The sequence below is a fragment of the Netta rufina genome (genome assembly GCF_964035555.1).
Source record: "Netta rufina genome assembly, chromosome: 1".
NCBI lineage: Eukaryota > Metazoa > Chordata > Aves > Anseriformes > Anatidae > Netta > Netta rufina.
The window spans coordinates 56,846,182-56,868,114 of NC_140123.1; the positions used below are offsets into that span (position 1 = coordinate 56,846,182).

Consider the following 21,933-nt stretch of genomic DNA (forward strand, 5'->3'; position numbering starts at 1 on the left):
ACTTGGTCCTTGCAGTTTAACAAGTACATGATTATAGTTTTACAGTTACCCCTAGATAGGGTGTGCTCTTTTCATCTTACAAAGAAAAGGGTGATTGTAGGTGCAAAAGCATGGTAGATAAAAAAAAAAAAAAAAAAAAAAAAAAGTTATTTGTTTTGAATGTATTTATTCCCATTAGAAATTTTAACCAACAGGATGTAGCAGATCTTTTAGTCACAGTCAACATTAGTAGGAAATCAAAATATCTAAACTAAAATGGCACAAAGGTGGAGAGAATCTTTTCCAGAGGGAGGCACAGAAATAGCAGTAGTACTGCAGAATGCAATAATTTCTGTAGGAACACAGAAATGGAAGTAATGTTCCAATTCAGTTTCTGGTTTACCCAGTGATCACATAAGATAATTGTTTTCATCAGCTGATTGAGATCAACCTTTAAGTAAGCTGATAGCTATCTCCTTCTCTCTTATCTAAAGTATCTAAGAACATTTAAAACCTGACACAGATTATCGTATAGATAAGTGAAGCAAAACCAAAACCAAAACAAATGAAACCCCCAAAACACCAATGTTTATTTGCACTCATACATGTCTTGTGTTGCACCAAACTCCAAAGTCCCACCAGTCTTTGTGTATCCTATTCAATCATTGTATGCTTACCAGTAGTTTAGTGAAGAAAGACATCCACCCTCCAAGGGCTGTCCAGCCCAGACAAGATCTGAGTCACCCTGCAGAAGTGCCTGTCTCTCATGATGGATTACAGAAGGATCCCAGTGAAATCAGGCTTCCAAACTGGTGCCTTGAAGAGACAGAGTTCAGTTCTGGGTTCAGAGCTGTGACAGAGATTTCACCTTTACATCTTACTTTTTTACTAAGTGCTTAAGAGTTTTGTGTCATTGGCAGATGTTGCTAGCCTATTCTGATTTTTTTTATGAATATCATAAAAACATATTTTTAGTTCCAAAACATCCTTTAAAACATAACTGATAATCTTCTCCTATTCTAATAATACCCTTTGCATCCTAACTTCTTCTGTCCCTTAAACCAAGCTGTGATTCTTTTGCGTTTCTGTTGTACGTTACTCAGAATATTTTTTTTTTCCTAAGTGGTATTGAATTCAATGCATATATTCAGATCATCTATATTTCCTGTGTTCATTTTCTTGAAATATCAGTAATCTTATAAAGAGAGATGCCAGGTTAATTTGACATAATGATAGCCTATTTGGGGATAAAGCTGTTATTCATTATATTCCATTTTTCATTACCTCAATGATCTTCACTGTTTGTTTCAAATCCTTGAAAAGGACATCATGAGGTCAGAGCCACTTGTTTTTTAGTGGCCTAGATCATGTACATTCCTTTTTCTTAAAAGATTTTTATTATTATTATTTTATTTTTCAGACATTTGATTGCCAGCCTGATAGATTCATTAAAAGTCTTTGTTCTTAGGCTGGCCTTTCATGTGCAAGTATTGCAAGTACTCTGGAGCAGAGAGATATGGGGTCTTGCCCTCCTGGTCTAGACACTTCCTTAAAAACAATTTTATGTCTTTGTTTTGTTCTCGTCTTCGATGAGTAATTTTCATTTCCACAGTCTGTATCATTAGCCACACTGCATTTGCTAATGTAGTCAACATCCCCATATTAATTTTGTTTTGGACTGTCTGTAAATTATCTGTAATCTTAACTGCTCTTTGCTGCTTGGTGAAGTCACTCTTTTTTTTTTTTTTTTTTTTTTTTTTTCTGTTTTCTTTTTATTTGAATGATGAAAGTACACTTTAGTACTTGCAATTTTGCAAGATCTGACCCTGCCTAACATTTTCCGTTCTCACTTTCTCCATATATTTTCTGACATCAGACAGTTTTCCTTGCATATTAGTTTCATTTTCCACCCTATGAGCTCTCTGTATGCTCCAGATAGACTCTCTGAGGTGATTGCTCATCTAGTTAGAAATTGAGTCCTTTATTATGAAAGGTTTTTCCACATGTTTGAAGCTGAAATTTTTACAGCCCACAGTCACAGATGTTTTCTTAAAGTAATTCTAGAACTTCCTGTAGTCTTCGCTATTTCTCTCTCTCTCTTTTTTTTTTTTTTTTTTTTTTTTTTTAATGTGAATTTCTGATTTATTTATGCTAAACTTTTATTTATGTTACATTGATTTTTTAAAAACGGAGTTCATGTCAGTTGCCTTGAAACATGCCTCTCTTGATCAACTATTTCATAAGGTCTTATAGCTCACTTTTCCTGTGTTGTGTGACATATCCTCTGATACCTAGGGCTTGCACTCTATACCCTTTTTTTCACCTCACAGCTTTCACAGGATGCTTTACTCCTTTTTTTTTTTTTTTTTTTTTTACTATTTCATAGCATTATTTGCTTTCTAATTAAAACAGAAATGAGACAGAATGTATTCAACACAAACCTCTCTGAAGTGAATCTGAAACTATTAGAAACCTTTTGTACCCTTTCTAATTTTCTTACAGCCTATGGAATACTTGGCTGACAGTTCATCACATCACATCACATCACATCACTTTTTTTTGTCATGAGAAAGAACCCTGTGGTTGGTGCATGCTGATGTAGGAAATAGGCAAGAAGAGGATTACTGTGGCCACTCACTTGCATGTGTACTGCATTATCCACATGACAGGAAAGGTGTAAGGAATAATAAGTAGGTTTATTGCCTTCTACACTTCAGTATAGTCCTCTCACCCAATTTTTTTGAGTAAAATATTGTCATTGCTTGACAATTCAAAAAAACTTATCCAATGGGCAAAATTTGGATGTTTTAAGGGGGCAATCAAGGTGACAATCATTAATACAATCTCACAAATTCATATTAGTTAAATTCCTTATTGTTTTCAGTAACATGCAAGAGTTTATCTTCCATTATTTCACTCAGTTTAATTTCATGATTATTTTTTTAATATATTTTTATCAAATAAAGCCAAACTCCACTCTGTATAACTATTCTTATGGAAGTCTTATCTTTATTTTCTTTAAGTGGGCTGTATAAATGTGATTTTTTTTTCCTTTATGCATCATGTATTATTACCAAATATCTAACAGAGATGTTATTGCTGCTGAACCAACAGTACTAACCAGATGTGGCTTCTGCCTTGCCCTATCTTTTAGGCATGGGAACAGGAAAATCAGTCCTCCTATAATTAGAGCTTTTTTCTTTTTGTTTTGTTTTTTTTTTTTTTTCCTTTCATCAGCAGACATCAAACTGTTGAATCACAAGAGTGTCTAAAATGGAAAATCCAAAGTCACTGTGATAAGTAATCCTTGAAAAGAAGTAAAATATAGGGAGATAGTTATGTCTAGTTTTTTTCAGCTACCTGAGGATTAATCTCCGTTTTCCAGAATGGCTTATGCTACTGCCTGTCAGTGAAGCAGAGTACGTTTTTATTATATATTTTATATCCTACTCCTTTTTCTTCTCCTTTACCACCAGGGAGTTATTCAGCATTTTTTAACAAGGTGGCAGTTTCTGTTTTAAAACAAGAACTAACATGATTCTCTCAGTTGTTTTTGAACCATTTTTTTGAACCAGTTGTTTTTTTTTTTTTTTTTTTTTTCCAGCTATTGATTTGTATTTGTCTTAGGACCACCTTGGAATGCAAACAAAATTTTACTGAGCAACAAAAGATACTTCTCTTTCACTTTAAAATATTCTATTTACAATAGCTATTTACATTTCTTCTTATTGGCAGCAGGCTGGGCTTGTATTTTCATGTAGCTGACTCTTAACTGCTGGCAACAGATGCATTTAAAATAGACTCTGATAAGGTTCTGGTTTTGAGATGTAGTTATTGGAAGAGAATCTTCTGTTAAGTAGATATGCTTTCAAATGGTGTTTATTTTAAAACGGAATATTCTATTTTAAAGGATTTTGCAGATGTATTTACATTTACAACACACAATTGTAAAGGAATGCTAAAGGATTAACTGAGAGAAAATTGCACCTAGAATTTCATGTGAAATGTAATATGTAATATGTGACATATGTAGTGTAAATTGTTGCACTGTCTATGTATTGGGGTATTTTTAAAGAAAACTAAACAATTTAGTTTTAGAAAATTTAATCTTTCTTTACTCTTAATTCTTCATGTTATTACATATATTACACATTTTAAGCAATGTATTATTCAGTTGTTTGAAGGACATGATACCACTGAGCAGCTGCATTGGTTCTTTAAGACACTTCACACTTAACAAATAATTGTAAGTAAATATAGTCCTGTAAGTAGTAAAACATGCTAATTTCCCAATATTATGGAAATACTTAAAGGTAAAACTCAGTTTTGTAGCACCAGCCAAGTAGAGTCTAAGTGGGTGGGAGAGGGCTGGAGGAATCAGTAGCCAGAGGAGGCTTCAGAAGACAGATTTGCACCTTTCAGTGCAAGGGGAAGCTGGAACTGCTGCTGCATGAGGGAGTTACTGTAGCTGGCTCTCCATTCACTTTTTCAGGATTTATGCCATTATAGCTAATTTCCCTGTCTTCAGGCTGCAGTTTCTGGCTGTTCTTTGCATACAGCTGGCCAAAGAGGTGAATAGAATCTCTGCACTTCCAGTTATATTGTGTTAATTAGTTAACAGTCGAGAAATATGGGAATGAGAAGAGGTGGAAGTAATAAGAAAACCAGTTGTTCCCACAAGATGTTTTAGTTCTATGTTCCATCATAAATGTTTTTTTTTGTAGATCTATCAAAATGACATATATTAGAGTTCAAAGTCACGGTGATTTCAGATGTCTCTATATATTTAAGAACATATTTATTCATTGCTATTTATAAATGCACATGAATGATGATAAGTGAATCTGTTAATGATATTCATTTAAATCTATAATTGATGGAATCTATTTTAAAAAAATGGATCAGAAAAATATAACTTTCTGAATGAGAAAAAAGGACTTGACACACTCTTTACTTACACTGCTAGGCCATGGGAAGTGTGACTGTGGGAAGTGCAAATGTGATGAAGGCTGGTATGGTGAAGCTTGTCAGTATCCAACTTCTTGCAATCTTACACGGAAGAAAAGCAATGAAATGTGTAAGAATTCTCAAGATATCATCTGTTCTGGTGCAGGTAAGACGTCTTTTGTTGGTTTTGATGGCTTAAGAAGTTCTCTCTGTGTTATCTTGTGTATCATTGTATTTTATTTTCTCACTAAGAATTTTATAGAGTGTGTTTCAAGAGACTGAGAAATAACTGTATAAATACTAAAATGCTTGATTTTCCTTTAGGCCCATTCCTGTGCACATGATGTGCTATGATTCAGAATGCTTACTTTAGTAGTCTAGTTTATCCATAGCTGATTCAGGTTGATGAAACTGCAGTTATGTCATGAATTCTGCCTATCAAAAGGTTGTTATAATGGCATTAAAATAGAATGTGACTTGTGTGTATATATCAGTAGCATGCAGAGATAATATTTGCAAATACTTTTTCAGGATGTTTATACACTATACAATTTTTTGAGACACTTTTGAGCTTATAATGGGTTTACATGGCAGGGTTTTCATAGTGGGGGCTGCAGGGATAGCCTCTGTGAGAAAAGCCTGGCAGCTGCCCCATGTCAGATAAAAGCCAGCTCTGGATGGCCCCAAAGGGACCTGCTGAGGGCTAGATCTGAGCTGAGTGATGCTGGCTGGGCCTCTAGGAGAGCAGATTTAAGAAAGGGAAAAAACTGCTGTGCAATTGTGACTGGGAGAGAAGAGTGAGAAGCAGCCGTCCTGCCTCCAAGGGGAGTGCAGCAGGAGGGCAGGAGGTGCTCCAGGCATGCAGCACAAGTTCCCCTGTGGCCTGTGGAGAGGCCCCTGGTGAAGCAGGCTGTCTCCTTGCAGCCCATGGGTCCCACACGGAGCAGATCTCCACGCTGCAGCCCCCCCATGGGTGGAGGAGACCCCGGTGGAGCAGGTGGATGTGGCTGCAGGTGGAGGAAGCTGCGGCCCATGGAGAGCCCCCACAGGAGCAGGCCCTGGGCCGGAGCTGCAGCCCGTGGAGAGGAGCCCACGCAGGAGCAGGGGGTCTGGGGGGAGCTGCCACCCACCCGTGGGGGACCCATGCTGGAGCAGTTTGCTCCTGGGGGATGGACCCCATGGTACCGAGCCATGTGGGAGCAGTTCTTGAAGAGCTGCAGCCTGTAGGAGGGACCCCACGTGGAGCAGGGGCAGAGAGTGACCATGAAGGAGTGGCAGAGATGAAGCATGGCAGCCCCCATTTCCTATCACTCTACAGTGCTTGGTAGGAGGAAGTTGAAGAATCAGGAGTGAAGCGAAGCCTGGGAAGAAGTGGGGGATGGGGAGAATGTGTTTTTATTTATTTCTCACTACTGTACTCTGTTATTAATTGGCAGTAAATTAAATTAATCTTCCACAATCCAAGTTTGTTTTGCCTTTAACTCTAATTGGTGAGTGATCTTTCTGTCCTTATCTCAACCCATAAGCTTTTTCATAGCATTTTTCCCCCCATCACACTGAGGATGGGGGAAAAAGGGAGAAAGAGTAGCTGGATGGGCTAGCCAGGGTAGACCCACCACAGAGCTGTGATGATGATTATTGAAAAAATACTGTAGAAGATCTGCTGAACCATTTTGACAGGGTACTTCATCTTCACTTTTCTGATCTTGTGGCTCTCTTTGCTGTCATTCTTTAATTTTACAACTGATGCTAACTTAAATACAAAGTCCTTTCCTTGTAAAAATCAGAGGGTAAAGAGATGGCCTTTTAGAAGACTCCACTGCATCGTAGTAAATTTTTGAAAGGCATTGGCTGCCTAATAATCAAGGTTTGAGGCCAGAAACTGCCTTCCATTTTTTTTCCAGACTATTGCAACAATCTCCCAGTGAGAGAATTTTTTAAGAACCCGACTTCTGCTAACTATTGTTGACCTTTAATTTCTGACTAGGTCCATACATTTGCATACAACTAAATTTCTCACAGGATGGTTGCTGATGTGCCTGGCATGAGAAAAAAATCAATAATTTATGGGACTCGGTACAGAGAAGCTAGTCTCTCACAATAAGAAGTGAGAGCAATTTAACTTAAAATTCTAGGCATACTGAGTAAATGATGCTTGTTATTTATGACAGTGATGTAGGTTATATGAAAATCATGATTGTTTGGCTAAGATATAAGAAAAAAATAAATGAGAAACTAACTCAGAAATACGCACGGTAAGTTGCGATCAAAGCAGTTAAGCAAGAATGCTAAGACTTTTTTTCTCTTTCTTTTCTTGGCTAGAAGTAGCCTCAGTCTGTTTATCGCTCAGTCTTCACAAGAAAAACAATGCAGATGAGTAATGACTAAAAGTGGCTAAAAGGGGAGCGTCTGTGAGTTCAAGAGAAAAATAAGAGCTTTTGGTTCTGCTGGTATTAAACAGGACAAGACTACCAATGAGACTGGCTAGGGAGCTTGGGGTGACCTAGAGGGGCTGTAACCATACCTATTTCTTTTTTGTCTTCATGGGATTGCCTTTCAATCTCCTGCTAACTTTGCCTTTGGTGTCTGAGCTCTGTTTTTTAATTGCTGTTGAAGGATGGCAAGGGATGACATGAGTTGTTGCAAGAACAATCCTTCACTATCACACAGCTCACCATTTATTGCAATTCCTGGCATGAACCAGTCAATATCAATCTTAAATTTAACTTTTCTGATCCAACTATTCCTAATCATTTGTCAGACTGAGTGGGGCATCCTACCTAAATGTAGATCGATTCCCTTTCTAGTCAATGTGGAGAAATGGATACTTTAAGACTGTCTGACCTCCTCTGGTGCCCAACTTATGAATCATTTGATCTTTATCTCCTTTCATGTTTGTGAATTATCTCTTAAGAAGACAGTTTTATCAAGTTGTTATTTGTTTTTTTTTTTTCCAAGTAACTATAATAAATAATACTAGTTCTGGAGCTTTCTTATATTATCAGTTATGTTATTATTTTATTATTTTAGCTCTTACAAATGTTTTTGGCTTTTTTAGATTAGGCATGTACATCATGGAGCCTGATTATTCTTCTCTTTGGATAGATACTATGTTAGTAAAACCTGTACTGTAATTATTTGTTGTTCCAAGAAGTAAAATGATTTCTGCAAACTAGTTGTATAATGTCAGCATAAAACTTCTCTTTTGGAGGACTTATTTTGTGTTAATAACCATGTTTGCCAGATTATGTTTGTACCTAATAGGAGGTATATGACTTGTGAAATAAGTTTCTAAATGTCACTGGCATAGTGATGCCAGCAACTGCTGAAACAGCTTCTACAGGCCCATTGACTACAGGACCCCATTTAAACATGCTATTGCACAGTGTTTTGTCCTTGCAATTTAATACAGGTGTTAGTTGGAGAAAAGGGGTTTCTCATACAGTCATGATGGTAATACCTTTGTTTCTGATGCTATTTGATAGTCTTTTGGGTTTTTCACTGTTTAACTCTTTAATATACATATATAGAACAGTCATTATATATGTATATATATATATTATCATGCATCGTGTTCCAAAGCAGAAAATACTGAGAAGGTGGACAAGAAGGCAGTTTTTGGCTTTGTCCTGGCTCTCTGAGGGAAAAGGAGGTGATGGTTCCTTTCCTGGTAGCAACAAAATTCTTTTGTTTGTGATGGTGAGTAATGGAGAGACAGCCACTGAGGTGCAGTGGGCAACCAGACAGAATCACAGAATCACAGAATGGACGAGGTTGGAAGGGACCTCTGAAGATCATCTAGTCCAACCTCCCTGCTGAGCAGGATCACCTAGAGCATGTTGCGCAGGATGGCATCCAGGTGGGTTTTGAATATCTCCAGACAAAAAAGACCAAGAACATGTACAGGTGTCACCAGGCTAGAAGCGACAGAAGTGAGATCTGTTTACAAATGCATTTCCATGCTTTGCAATACCTGAGCACTCTGTGATTTCATCACATCCAAATGTTTTCTGTTGTGGTTTATGTTCTGAGAAGATCCAACTTTCTCATTCCGAAGCATTTGGGAGACCTATGTGTACTTACATCAAGGGAGAACCTCAGATAGACCAGTGTCAAACCACCTGCTGGTTTGAGAGTCAAACTCTCATACTTCTGCCTAAAACTTTTCAATTTGTAAGGTTTTTTTCTGTGCTGCTGTAGTGGCAAATCAACATTTTTTTCACATCTCTTAAATTTCTTGCAAGATCTACTCTCTGCTGAGACATCATCTACAAATTGAAGAAAAATGAACATTAAAAATTTAAAGTTGGATTGGGTCAAATGTCTGAAATAACAAAATAGTATTATGGAGGTGCCTACAATCATTCAAGTGAATGAAATAACTTGAACTCTGGATACCAATACCTCTGGGAAAAAAAGAAGCTATTGGCATGCAAACTGCAAGTGGTTGGTGGAAACTGTATTAAAATGTGAATAGAGAACACTGTCAAGAGTTTCAGTAACTATCATAGAATTGGCTGTTTAATCCTGGCTTTTAATATGCACTTTGCAGTAAAATCATTGATATGGTGTAATAATACTTAGAGTTTGTTTAATAATGCTATGAATGTATTTCATTTCAATTAGCTTGTATGTTGTCTAATATACTGGTATGGTAATCACTTTCTAGATTGAGTCTTAAGATTTTTAAATCTTATTCCTCAGAGAATAGCTATAGAAAAGTGACTGGAGACTAAAGTGCAAAGGAACTTTGTGAATTTATGCAAACATATTTTCAGGTTCTGAGTAGCTAAGCACTTGTTCTCATGTAAGATGGCTGTGGAGCTGGACGAAATCAGGCTTCATTCTTGGGAGGATGACTAAGTTCAATTTTCTCCTTTTAGTGGGCAGGAGATATAATTTCCAAAGATGACTTCATGTCTTAAGTGTATGAAGTGAGACAGACATCCCTGGGAGTGAATTTTACTTAGGAAAATATAATACTTCTTTTTAGGGATGAACCACTGTATATATTTACAGCTATGTATATATTGTGTATATTTGTATATATTTACAGCTATGATTAGACCTTTTGTTGGTATGGATTGTTTCAATTTCTTTCCTATTTGGTTAGTTCAGCCTTAGATTTCAGCCTGCTCAGAAATAAAATACATGCTGTCTCTGATGGACTGATGAAACTCTTTCCATAAATTGTAGTCATTGAGTTATATCTTAAATGTTTTCAGGCACATGTCAGTGTGGCAGGTGTAAATGTGCAAACTCAGAAGGAAATGGACTGGTCTATGGTAAATTTTGTGAATGTGATGACAGAGAATGCATAGATGATGAGACGGAAGAGATTTGTACAGGTATGTGTTTTGGTGGGTGCAATAAGAATGGGGAAGATGAATGCAGTCTTATAAAATAATTTTATTATGTGGACCTACAAAATGTCTTTACTGAATGCATGAATTAAAAACAACCAAACAGACAAACAAAACAAAGCAAAGAGTACGGCTTGCAAATTGTATTTGGGAGTTTCAGATACAAAAATGAGCTAAGCAGCAGGTTAGAGAATGAAGAAATCCTGTGACATCCTCCTCTTTTTGGAAAAATTGGATAGAGGATTTCACAAGATAATTCACTAGGGTACTTCATACCTTACTGTGTCTGCCTTTGGAATAAAATAAGTAATATGAATGCTTTGTGGCACTGTGATTGTGAGAGGAAGAGACATAGAGAAAACAAAAGAAAAAAGGAAAAGAAATTATTAAGAATTTTGGGCAAAGAAGAAAAACAAAACAAAAAAAAAAAAAGAAGAACAAGAGTAAATGTAGGATGAGAACTCAAAAGCAATTCAGGCAGCAAAAAGGGAAAGGAACAAATGAAGAAAAACTCCACCTGTGATAGAAAAGGCAAGAGAATAAGATAGAGTGAACTCTGCTGATAGAAATGCAAATAAAATCCAAGCGGTACTTTAATTTCATTATGAATTAAGAACCTAGCAATTAAATACTGTGTAATACACACCATTTATAATATTGTAAATGCTGTTGCATATATTACTAGGGAGGCTTGTCCTCGAAATGAAAGGTACTAGAAATATTTTACAATCTAGAAATATTTTACACATATGCATAAAGTGTCTATATGCATACCGGAGGATTCAAAGCTGCTTTTAGAACGTTCATACTCTGATTATACTGCATGATCTGCATGTGTGTGTGCATGTGTGTGTGTAAAAAGATAAGAGTAATTGTACCAAGTAGCTTTATCTATCTCTATCCAAACACAGAGAACAAAATAAATTCTATTTATTTAAGTGCCTTCTAAGGCAAGAAGAACTATTTTTTCCCCACAGGATTAGGTAGGGATTTTAAATAAAGGCAAACAGAATGGCCCTTGGAAATCTAAATCTAGGACCAGAGGACAGCATTTCTGGTAATTACCTAAAACAAAATGAGTGGAAGGCAATAGTATTATGTGCCAATGATTCTCTTTGTATTTATTTGATTGTAAGCATTAGATATGATACCAACTATGATAAAAATTCACCACTTATTTAGTTCCAGTAAATTCTCCTTTTTCAGTTTTTGTCATTTTTTTTTTTTCCTGTCTGTGTTGCTGTTGATTTATGTTGTTAGTTTTCTCTTAAATTTTATTTCTTTTATTTCCCCTCGTTTCATCCAGTGGTGCCGTGTCCTAAAACAGGCCAGATGCATCTCTGTAAACACACTAGTTTAATGTGTATGAGGAAATAAAAGTATGCTGATACATAAGGACAAAAATGTTGGTAGATTCAAGTCTGTAATGTTTGTAATTCATCAGTACACAAAGCTTTGATACCTTATGTAAGGTTTGGAGCCATACAAAGTAAATATAAATTGTTTGTGTGCTTGACTTTGTTAAATAGTTGTAAGCTGAAAAGTACACATTTAGCATGAGTGTTAGATTTTGCTTTGCTTTCTAACATGAACCTCTGCAGTGCATAACAATGTGTTAAATCAGAAAGAAAATGTGACTTAATGATCAAAGGTACATAATTTCATAGCAGAAAAAGCAGACCCTACCCTTATATCTGTTTATGGCTTCTTTCTCCCACCCTGATATCTTCTATCCTGTCTTTCCTTCTGCAGAATTTCCACCACAGTAATCATTCAGGTTTGTTTATGAAGTAAAAAGAAATGCTGTTCCAACCCAAGAAAGCTGTAATTATCTAGCAATGTCCCCTGGATGTTCTCCACAGAGAGGGCGAACCTAATCAGTGCCAGTTCTGCTATCATAGTGTGTGTAGCACCTACTTACTTGCTACATACTCTTTGTTTCCCTTGAAGGTCTCTGGCTATAGGCAAGTCTCAAAGACTGTAATTGTCTTCAAAGAAAGCCAACTCAGGAGGATCAAGCTAACAAAAAACCCAAACCTTCTATTTATACACTTGTTTTCAAGGTCTGCAACTGTGAGCTGGGATTTTATCCTGGAAAAGCTTAGAATGCAAAGCTGAGATATTCGTTAGAGCAGTTACAACAGTGGATCAAGTTTTTTTAAGCTTCAGTGTTTTTTTTTGTTTGTTTGCTTGTTTGTTTTAAACAATTTGTGTTTGTTTCACTTAATATTTGAGGTTACACAAACTTTGGAATCAAGTTGCAGCTTATTTTTCATGAAGTATTGTGGATTCTAGCAAATTAAATTCTGATCCTGATCTTTTTTTAATCTAAGGCTGTGCATTTTAATGGAGCGAATTTATCTTCAGTCAAGGGCAAGAGATAGCAGCAAATTGTATTATTTGTATTATTTGTATTATTTGCCCCATCTCTGGAGGTGTTCAAAACCAGGTTAGATGAGGCCCTGAGCAACCAGATCTAGTGGGTGGCATCCCTGCCTGTGGCAGGGGGGTTGGAATTGGGTGATACTTGAGGTCCCTTCCAACCCAGGCCATTCTACGATTTTATGATTATCTGGTTCCTGGTTGGGGATGATATGAGTGTGAGTGAAAGATGAAGCAGAGATATTTTAATCTGCAAAAACTGCTAATAGCTTAAATTAATTTGCTCCTTCATAGTTTTTCCAATTTTCCTGTCTATTGTTCATGAACAGCCTATTTGTAATATGCAATGTTATAAGCTGTATTTGTTGTTTAGTTATATACGCAAGAGGATATTATTCTCTTCTGTTATTGTTTCACATGCCAGCAAACAATTGTAATGAAAATTCTATGTGTAATTGTAAAAGCAGAACAACAACAACAACAAAAATGTATCCCACAGGTCTCAATTTGCTCTCTTACAGTTAAGGATATCAGCTGAGTAGATTCTGATAGAGACAACCAGGTCTACTAAGCTTAGCATACCTATAGAAAAAAAAAGGACAAGATGCTGACTTGATCCTTGCAATAAAGAAATTAATTTATGACTTTTTAGTAAGAGTTGCAGCTACTTAATTTAAATGCTTTGTGTCATTGAAGCACATGGCATAAGTATCTTCCTGGAACAGAATGTTCAGGAGCTTGTTTCTTGAAGTCCCAGATGACCCATGTATCTTTTCAAGAGATGGGAGGTTTGTTAATTGAACATTTAAAACACTCATTTTCCTAATTCTTATCATTCATGAGCTGGTGCATCTGTGTTTAAAAATGTTCTTGCTAGGTAAGAACAGAAGCCGTATACAATGTGGACAGTTTGTAGTAAATCAGGATCCCTCTGGTGGAATTATCTGAGTAGCTGAGAACACACAGTGCTTTGTTAGATGTACCCAGAATGGTGGGAAAGTGTCTCTTCTCAATATTTACAGCTGTGCTCAACTTTTAACTATTACATTTACTCGCTTTCAAATTTACCTTTAAAGGTTCAAAAAAAGCTTACAACTATAAAAAAAGGTTAATGTCATTTTCTTAGTGTTTATTAATGAGAGATCTGTGATTAAATGAAAACATGTTCTGATATAGATAGGGGGAGAAAAAGAATGCAGATATCCTTTGTCTTATTTGATGTAGACAAATGCAGTCTACAAATTGTTTCTATTCTGAGTCTAGCAGTAAAAGTTTTTAAAAGAAAAATAATCAAAATGGTTAAATTGCTAATGCATCTAAAAAACTTGCCTCTTTCTCACTGTATAAAATTTGTTTTGGGTTAAGGCCATGGAAAGTGTTACTGTGGAAACTGTTACTGTGAGGCTGGTTGGCATGGAGATAAATGTGAATTCCAGTGTGACATCACCCCTTGGGAGATCAAGAAAAGATGCACATCTCCAGATGGCAAAATCTGCAGCAACAGAGGTGTGTCATTTGCACATTCGTTCTACACGTATTTATGTATCTTGCTTTTGTTTTAAAATATGCATTTTCTGCAACAGAACATGCATTGTGTTTGTTGATGATTTCTAGTTTTTTCTCACTAATTTCAAATCTGGATAAATATTTCTAAATGCGTGGATGGATACCTGTGTTTCCATACAAACTTACATATATACACACCCATTTTTCGTTGAAACTGACCCAAGAATAGCAAGTTCTTCTTGACCTTCATTTCTGTAGTAAGACTGAGCAGGAGAATTTATCAGGACATCTGCTCTGGTGAGAGACATGTCCTGTTAAATTAAATATTAACAGATTGATGACTGATGGATCAGTGCTTTAAGGCCAACAGGACTGTGTGCTGATTTACTCTTAAATAAGACCAAGGACCCACAACTGAATAGAGAAATAAAAACACAAGGCTCTTTTTTTTTTTTTTTTTTTTTCCCACTGCAACCTGAGAGAGCAGCCAAGAGTTGTGCAGTAACAATGCAATGAATGTATATGATGTTGGAAAGGCAGATTTTATACAATAGTTCTAAATACATGAGGCTTTCTTTGCATAAAGTTCCAGAATTTAAATTTTACCTTATACTTCTGTTTAATATTTCCATTTTTGGAAAAAAAAAAAAAAAAAAAAAGCACAAAATGAGGTTGGTATTCACCAACTGCAATGTTTGGCTTGGTTGAACAAAGAGTTAAAACAGCATGTTATTTTTTTGGCAATAGTACAGAATAATTACAGTAGAATGTAAGTTCAAGTCTCAGAGATACTTTTCTTAAAAACATCTCTGCTGACAAAACCTGCTATAGTGTGAACATCTAATTATCTTGAGAGCATTTAGAAAACTCTTTTCTCTTAATTATGAGGAAATTGAAGTATTGGCTCAAATACAGAGATCATGTAGGCTCATTTCGTTTTGGGATTTCAACAGTAAAAAAAAATAATCTGTATTTCTGGAAGTAATAAATATGGAAGTGTTTCAGATCAGAAGGTTTTTTTTTTTTTTGCACCAAGAAAGTAATTTCTTGTTAGAGGAAATTTTAAATTTGTATGTGGAAGTATTTCTTTAAATATACATTGCAAGTGAGGGAAATGAAGGTAGTATAGCTGATATTCTGAATAGCTACAAACTGCCATACAAAGATGCATTCATGGGATATTTCTATATGTTTTTACCCTTTCAGCTATTTGTAATTTTATCCACATAACAATTTTTTAGACTGTTGACTACATAAAGTTGTCTTCCAACATGGTGTTTCTACTCTCTTTAGTCCTATTTATCCAGATTTCTGTTTACACATTTTGTGACATAGGTACAGTTCATCGTGTCAGTCATGAGTGTTCTAAAAATTATATTAATGAGGCTAACCTCACTATGAAGCTTATATCAGTGCTAAGATTGTTAAATTATTTGTATCTCTCCACCAACTGTCTAGTAAACCATCTGAGACCAGATGTGAACCTTTACATTTTTTAAACTTTGGTGGGATGATGCTTCATATCCTCATATCCAGGACATCTGATCCAAAGTCACTTTGAAGTTCTTTTGGTGAGATTTAATTACTCCCCAGAAGTATTTCCTCATTTTCTGATTTTGCTGTCTTTTTTTTTTTTTTTTTTCCCCTCCTTCAGTAAGGTCACTGAATTGTGAAAGAATCAATAATCACATGTACATTTCCTAAGGGCTGTCTTGGTGGCTTAAACACTGGACAGGGCAGCATCTCTTCCGGCTTCATGTGACAGTCAGACATGCGCAATAGTGTGGACCTTGTCTTTTTAGAGACAGTGCATGTGTACCATTTAGTCAGCCTGCCCTGTTCTCCTCAAATACATTATGTTGTTCAGAGTAATCTGAATAAGAAGACAATCTTCAGCAGAGTAGCAGAAAAGTGAAGCTGCTGTCCAGGAAATTGACTGCATGCAACTGCTTGCACCTGTAACCTTAGGTTACTGCTTTGTACCTATTAACATCTCAGCAAAAGCTGTAAATGTATGGCCCTGCAAAACAAGCTATAAAGGCCTTTTGTTCTTTCAGAGATGTTGTGTCTATTTGGCAAGCACATTTGGATTTCTGAAGAAGGAAACTGTATTTCTGTGTGTGTGTGTTCTGACTTTTCCTAAACAAGTATCTTGTATGTTCTCTGTATATCAGTAACATTATGCCAAATAAATACCTCTGTCACATATCACATTTTCCTTCCTATTGTAAATAAAAAGCTGTGGCCATGCATACTGATTTGTGAAAAATGAAAAAAGTATCGTTTTCATGTAGACCTGTGCTAATGTTCTTGTTATGTAAATTATTACCTCCCAGCCATTTTCAGCTGGATTAGAATTTGTATTTCCTTTTAGTTTAAATGTTTATGCTTTAACATTCATTAATTATCCACTGTGTCCAAGCCAAAATCATTTAAACATCATTGATTTTTATCGTCATTAGTGTCAGCGCAAATTACTGTTGATGTCAAAGATTTACTAATGTTTTGTGTGCTACATTTTTGTTGACTCCTAATAAGGCTCAACAGCAAAAAGAAACTTGAGCAGGAAGCCAACTTGTTTGTACAAAGTATTACTACTAAATTAATCATAAAAAGTTTTAAATCATGCAAGATGAGCATACACTCATGATTAACACTTGCAGCTTTGACACTGCACTCCTGTGAGAGCAGAAAATTCACGAGTGTAAAATTCATGTAATCAAACTATTATTACTCTAAATTACTCGGTTAATCTTCTGTCTTTTTTTTTTTTCTTCCTTCCTAGGCACATGTGTATGTGGGGAATGTACATGCCATGATGTGGACCCAACTGGTGACTGGGGAGATATACATGGAGATACGTGTGAGTGTGATGAAAGAAACTGCAAAGCAGTGTATGATAGATATTCTGATGACTTCTGCTCAGGTAAGAAAAATGTATCTTACCTTATGTGTAGTTTTTAACAAAAGTCTCAAATTGGTCTAAATTTGCTTCAATTCTCATTTTACCTGGCTTAAAATATATCAGGCTTTAGCTGGTTGGTTGGTTTGATTTAAAAAAGAAAAAACAACTCTTTTTTGAGGAATGGACTTTTTAAAGTAAAAGCAAAAAAAAAAAAAAACCAAAAACAAACAAACAAACAAACAAACAAAAACCAAAACAAACAACAAAAAAAACCCTAAAGTTTTCTTTAAATATATTTTATTCTGTGTAAATATGAACTATTTCTAGGTGGTCAATTCCCTTTCAGTACTATCATCTTCAGTGTAGTCTAACATAAATTCATGAATGGATGAAACTTTATATCCTATCTTAGGGAAATTTAAATTAGATTGTGCTTTATTTGTTATTGTGTATTATGTGGAAGGGAAAGGAAGAAATTCAAGAAAAACTGAATTAATGATTTAATGAAAAATAGTACCCTTAGAATGCCAGTTTATCTAAGAACAAGAAATGGAAAGGTCAAGATGTGGAAAATATGAATGTGTTGTCTATACATCTCAGACACTTTCTTCTTCCTTTTTTGGATCGATGCTTCTTATATTAACTAACACCAATGCATTCCTTCTAATGGAATTCCTCCTGTTTAGTATGAGAGCGATCTCATACAAAATTACATACAATTTTGTTAAGCTGTTGTTAAAGATGTAAATACTGGGCAAGAGAGGAGGACTTTGAGCAGTACACAACATGCAATTTATACACAGAAAAACTTTGCTAAAACAAGTAATGATGGTTTCAAATGGACTTGGCAGATGATAGTTTGTCAATTATAACTTGTCCTGTAGAAATCTGATCTGGCCTAATTAATAATAGGAAGAATGCAGTCACATCAAGGAAAATAATAAAGTGGTATATTCCCCTCCTCCTAACAGCATGAGTAATACCTCATAGAAAACTTATAGGAGGTGTTTGTAATAGGGATAAGAGGCTGAAATAAACACAATACATGAAATTCTTACTCTCTTGTCCTGTTATAAAGATGCAAGGTTTCTCGTCTGATTTATTTATTTATTTATTTATTAAATATTCATGAATCACTAACTAACAAAATGGAAAAAGAGATACAGAAGCATTTCTAAAAAACCTTTAGTGAACTCATTGTTTTCTATGGTTTTGGCCACCTTCAAATGCTATATAGGTTTACCTACCTAATATGCTGGAAGGATGTAAAACTGCAGTCATGATATCAGCAAGAGTTTGGGATAACAATTTTTGAACATATTACTGTGTTCCTGAGTATGTTTCAATACTCAGGGATTGTTCAAAATGTCAACATCAGCTAAGGAATACAAAATTAAAAAGCATGGTAAATGTGTTCTGTAGTTAAAGGGGGAACACAGGAGTTTAAATATAGGTTCAAGCAAACCTGTGGCACCTACAGCTAATGCAACATCCCTTAAACAGGACTTGAACTCGCTCTTTCTTAGATGTTATTGCCATTGCTACTGCTGCTGCCCTAAGTGGTAATGGTTGAAAGAAAGCACAACAAAGTATGGTCAGTTATAAAGAAGTGGGAAAAGGTACTGCCATTTGACGTTGTACTGGGGACCAGAACAGTGTTCTTTATAACACAGACATAACTGCAAATGAGAAAGTCTTGAGAGGTATCAAATGATGTACTCATACTACTTGCTTTATATATCAAACTTGTTTTTAAGTATAGCTTAGTTTTTCTGTGAAATGAGAAAAAAAAAAAAAATCAGTACCTCTTCTTATTCTTATCCCTTCCCCTCTCTGTTATGATTCAGAAGAGAAGCCTATTTTAACCTTAGTTAGCCACCCAAATATGCATTCCTCAAATAGGTTGTGTGAAATTCTCCACATCTTCACATGAAGCAGTGTGAACAGTGTTTTGTTGTCCTGCTGCTTAGTCCCATTTCAAAAATGGACAAGATGCTTAAGTGTTATTTTGGTTTATTGTGGTAGACAGACAGCATCTGCAATTAAATCTAGGATTTATTAGCAGAGCTGTAATTGGATAGTCTTTTTGTTTGTTTATATGAAATAAATATACTTAGTGCCCAAAGCACATTTTTCTCAGGTTTTAACAATTATTTGTAAATTGATTTCAGGATGAATCCAGGAGAGATTATTCAGATTAGGGAAAAGAGACTGTCTCTGTTTAGTCCAACATCAAACTGAACTGATATAAAACTTTTCCTGTCTTGTTCTGCTTACCTAATAGGTAGAGATAGGAAATTCACTTGTCCTGAGTAGTAGGTTGAAATGATGGGAAACCGTGTTTACAAATAGAGAGTTTCACTGTAATTAAATGAAATGCTATGTTGATTTCATAAACTACAAGTGATAGGAATTGGCAGCCCTGCTGTGAGGATTTAACATCACACAACAGCAGCTCCCTCCAGAAGCTTCATATGGCTTGGGGTGACTGTCAATTTGCAGCACCTCATATTGGTGACTGGATGCCTTCTTTGAACTTCTGAAATGATGCTCAGGATGTTACTTAATGATTTTCTTTCAGCAGTGTTCACAACATTAAAGTGATTTTCATTCTTTAAAGAGAATCGCCTTCCTGACTTGACATAGAAAGGAAAAAGACTTCCATACAAAAATTCTTACGTTAACACATCTCATTTGCCTTATTTTCCATGGCTCTAGCAACAAAAATATTATATAAAAGAACATCATCCTCTTATAAGTATCTATCTAGATCAGAGAACATATGTCCAATTCGCAACCTGTCAGCAGGTACACATGCAGCAAGGGACAGAAGAGGAGGCTTTTAACACTTTCCAAGGAAAACAAATAACTGAAGCAAAAAAAGTTGTTCTTGTGAGCTTAATAACACATGTAATCTGGGAACTACTCAATGCATAGAATGCTTGTTTCCATTTTCACCTCGTGAAGTGCATATGTTTCATAAATATAATATAAGCCAATATTAAAATGCAAATGTAGTTAGAGGGAGATATAAAATGTGTACATGTATTTCTGATTTTCAAGAAGAAACTGGATAGAGAAGTGGGCATCATCAGATAAATGCTTTGGGGACATGTATCCATTGTACTGACTATATGGACAATGTGAGAGAAAATCACAGCATCATAGAATCATCTAGGTTGGAACAGACCTTCATGATCGCCAAGTCCAACCATCAACCTGGCCTACCGAGTACCATCACTACACCATGTCCCTTAGTGCCACATCCACATTTCTTAAATACCTCCCAGAATGGAGACTCCACCACTTCCCTGGGCAGCCTGTTCCAATCACCAGAGCCCACCATTCTCTGTGCAGAAATTCTTCCTAATATCCAATCTAAACCTCCACTGGCACAACTTGAGGCCTTTTCCTTGCACCTTGTCACTTGTTACCAGAGAAAAGAGACCAACAATGTCCTCCCTGCAACTCCTTTCAAGTAGCTTTAGAGAACAATGGATGTTCTCTCAGCTTCCTTTTCTCCAGAACAAACAATCCCTGTTCCCTCGCTTGTTCCTCATAGATCTCACAGATTTAATCTGCTGTCACAAGTCATGAAAATAAATATTTACTTTTATGGTAAGGGATGTCTTTACTAGTGCTAAAGGAACCTTTTGTATGGTCAGAATCCCACTGCTTGATGCAAAGAGATCATGATTCAAAGGCTCATGATGAAGGAAGCTGGGCAACTAGCTTGGGCTTGCTTTGTCTGGGTATGTTAGCATTCAGATAGAGGAAATGGTCTGGTTTCTTAACTTTATAGCTTAAATTCTCAGGAGGGATCCATCTCTGACTACTGTAATGGCTGTTACATTTTTTTTAAAGAAACTTCCCATAAAAGCTTCTGTTTAGCCCAGCAGCTTTTCTTCATCCCAGCATGCACAGTGAAAGTTACATTTATGTTTCCATGTTCAGACATGGTCAGGAAGAGTCAAGTTAGCTAATGAGATACCACAACCACATCTGACTGCCCTATGGGGATGAGGATTGATTAAGGCCAGCATTTTGTTATTTGCACATCATTATTTAGTAGAAGGCACTGGTCTGAGACTTGGAATTGCCGTGGAATTGCTGGTCTCTAGAGGATCACATTGATTGCAAGTACATAAAAGATGGTATTGGTACATTACTTAGAGAATATGCTGCAACTGTGGTAGAAAAAAAGGAACATAGAGATAAATGAAATACTGCCTTATGATGACCTCACTTCTCCAGACAGTGAGAAGTGTATTTGTGTCCTCCTTTCCACTCTTTCACATGAGGAGTGTGTGTCAAGTGACAAAACACCCCTTAATGAAAAAAAATAAAAATAAAGGAAATATGTCTCAAATGGAATAACATGCAGTGCTATTGTCACAAAAAAAAAAAAAAAAAAAAAAAAAAAAAAGTAGATGCAGTGAGTTGACTGTACTTTTTGCTAACTGACTCCTTAATGAAAAAAAAAATTGTTACAGTTAATCTAATCAATATCAATCTAATCAGTATCAATACCTCTCACCAGCATGGAAGTTAATCTTTAACTGTATTCATTGGAAAGGTCACGGACAGTGTAATTGTGGAAGGTGTGACTGTAAAGAAGGATGGACTGGGAAGAAGTGTGAACATCCACGGTCTTGTCCATTGTCAGCTGAGGAAAGTGCTAAGAAATGCCAAGGAAATTCTAATCTACCTTGCTCTGGAAGAGGTAAGCATTTTCATGCTCTAGAAACATACCTCCACCAAAAGAATTTTTACAGGTTTCCAGCATTACTAGAACTGAAATATGTGGAATCTCTTGGCTTACTGTGGATAAGTCAGACCTGCATAATTTAT

The 21,933-nt window shown here is 35.9% G+C and overlaps 1 protein-coding gene across 1 annotated transcript in view; it reads left to right on the forward strand.

Moving 5' to 3' along the window:
* The window catches only part of ITGBL1 (integrin subunit beta like 1), a gene marked incomplete at its 5' end in the record, with an annotated part of 148,562 nt that overhangs the window by 55,304 nt on the left and 71,325 nt on the right, over window positions 1-21,933 (forward strand). The window contains 5 exons of the mRNA XM_084290278.1: window positions 4,946-5,092; window positions 10,152-10,274; window positions 14,037-14,177; window positions 16,963-17,103; window positions 21,659-21,805. Of these exons, the coding sequence (XP_084146404.1) occupies window positions 4,946-5,092; window positions 10,152-10,274; window positions 14,037-14,177; window positions 16,963-17,103; window positions 21,659-21,805 (699 nt within the window). The remainder of the gene's footprint in view (window positions 1-4,945; window positions 5,093-10,151; window positions 10,275-14,036; window positions 14,178-16,962; window positions 17,104-21,658; window positions 21,806-21,933) is intronic.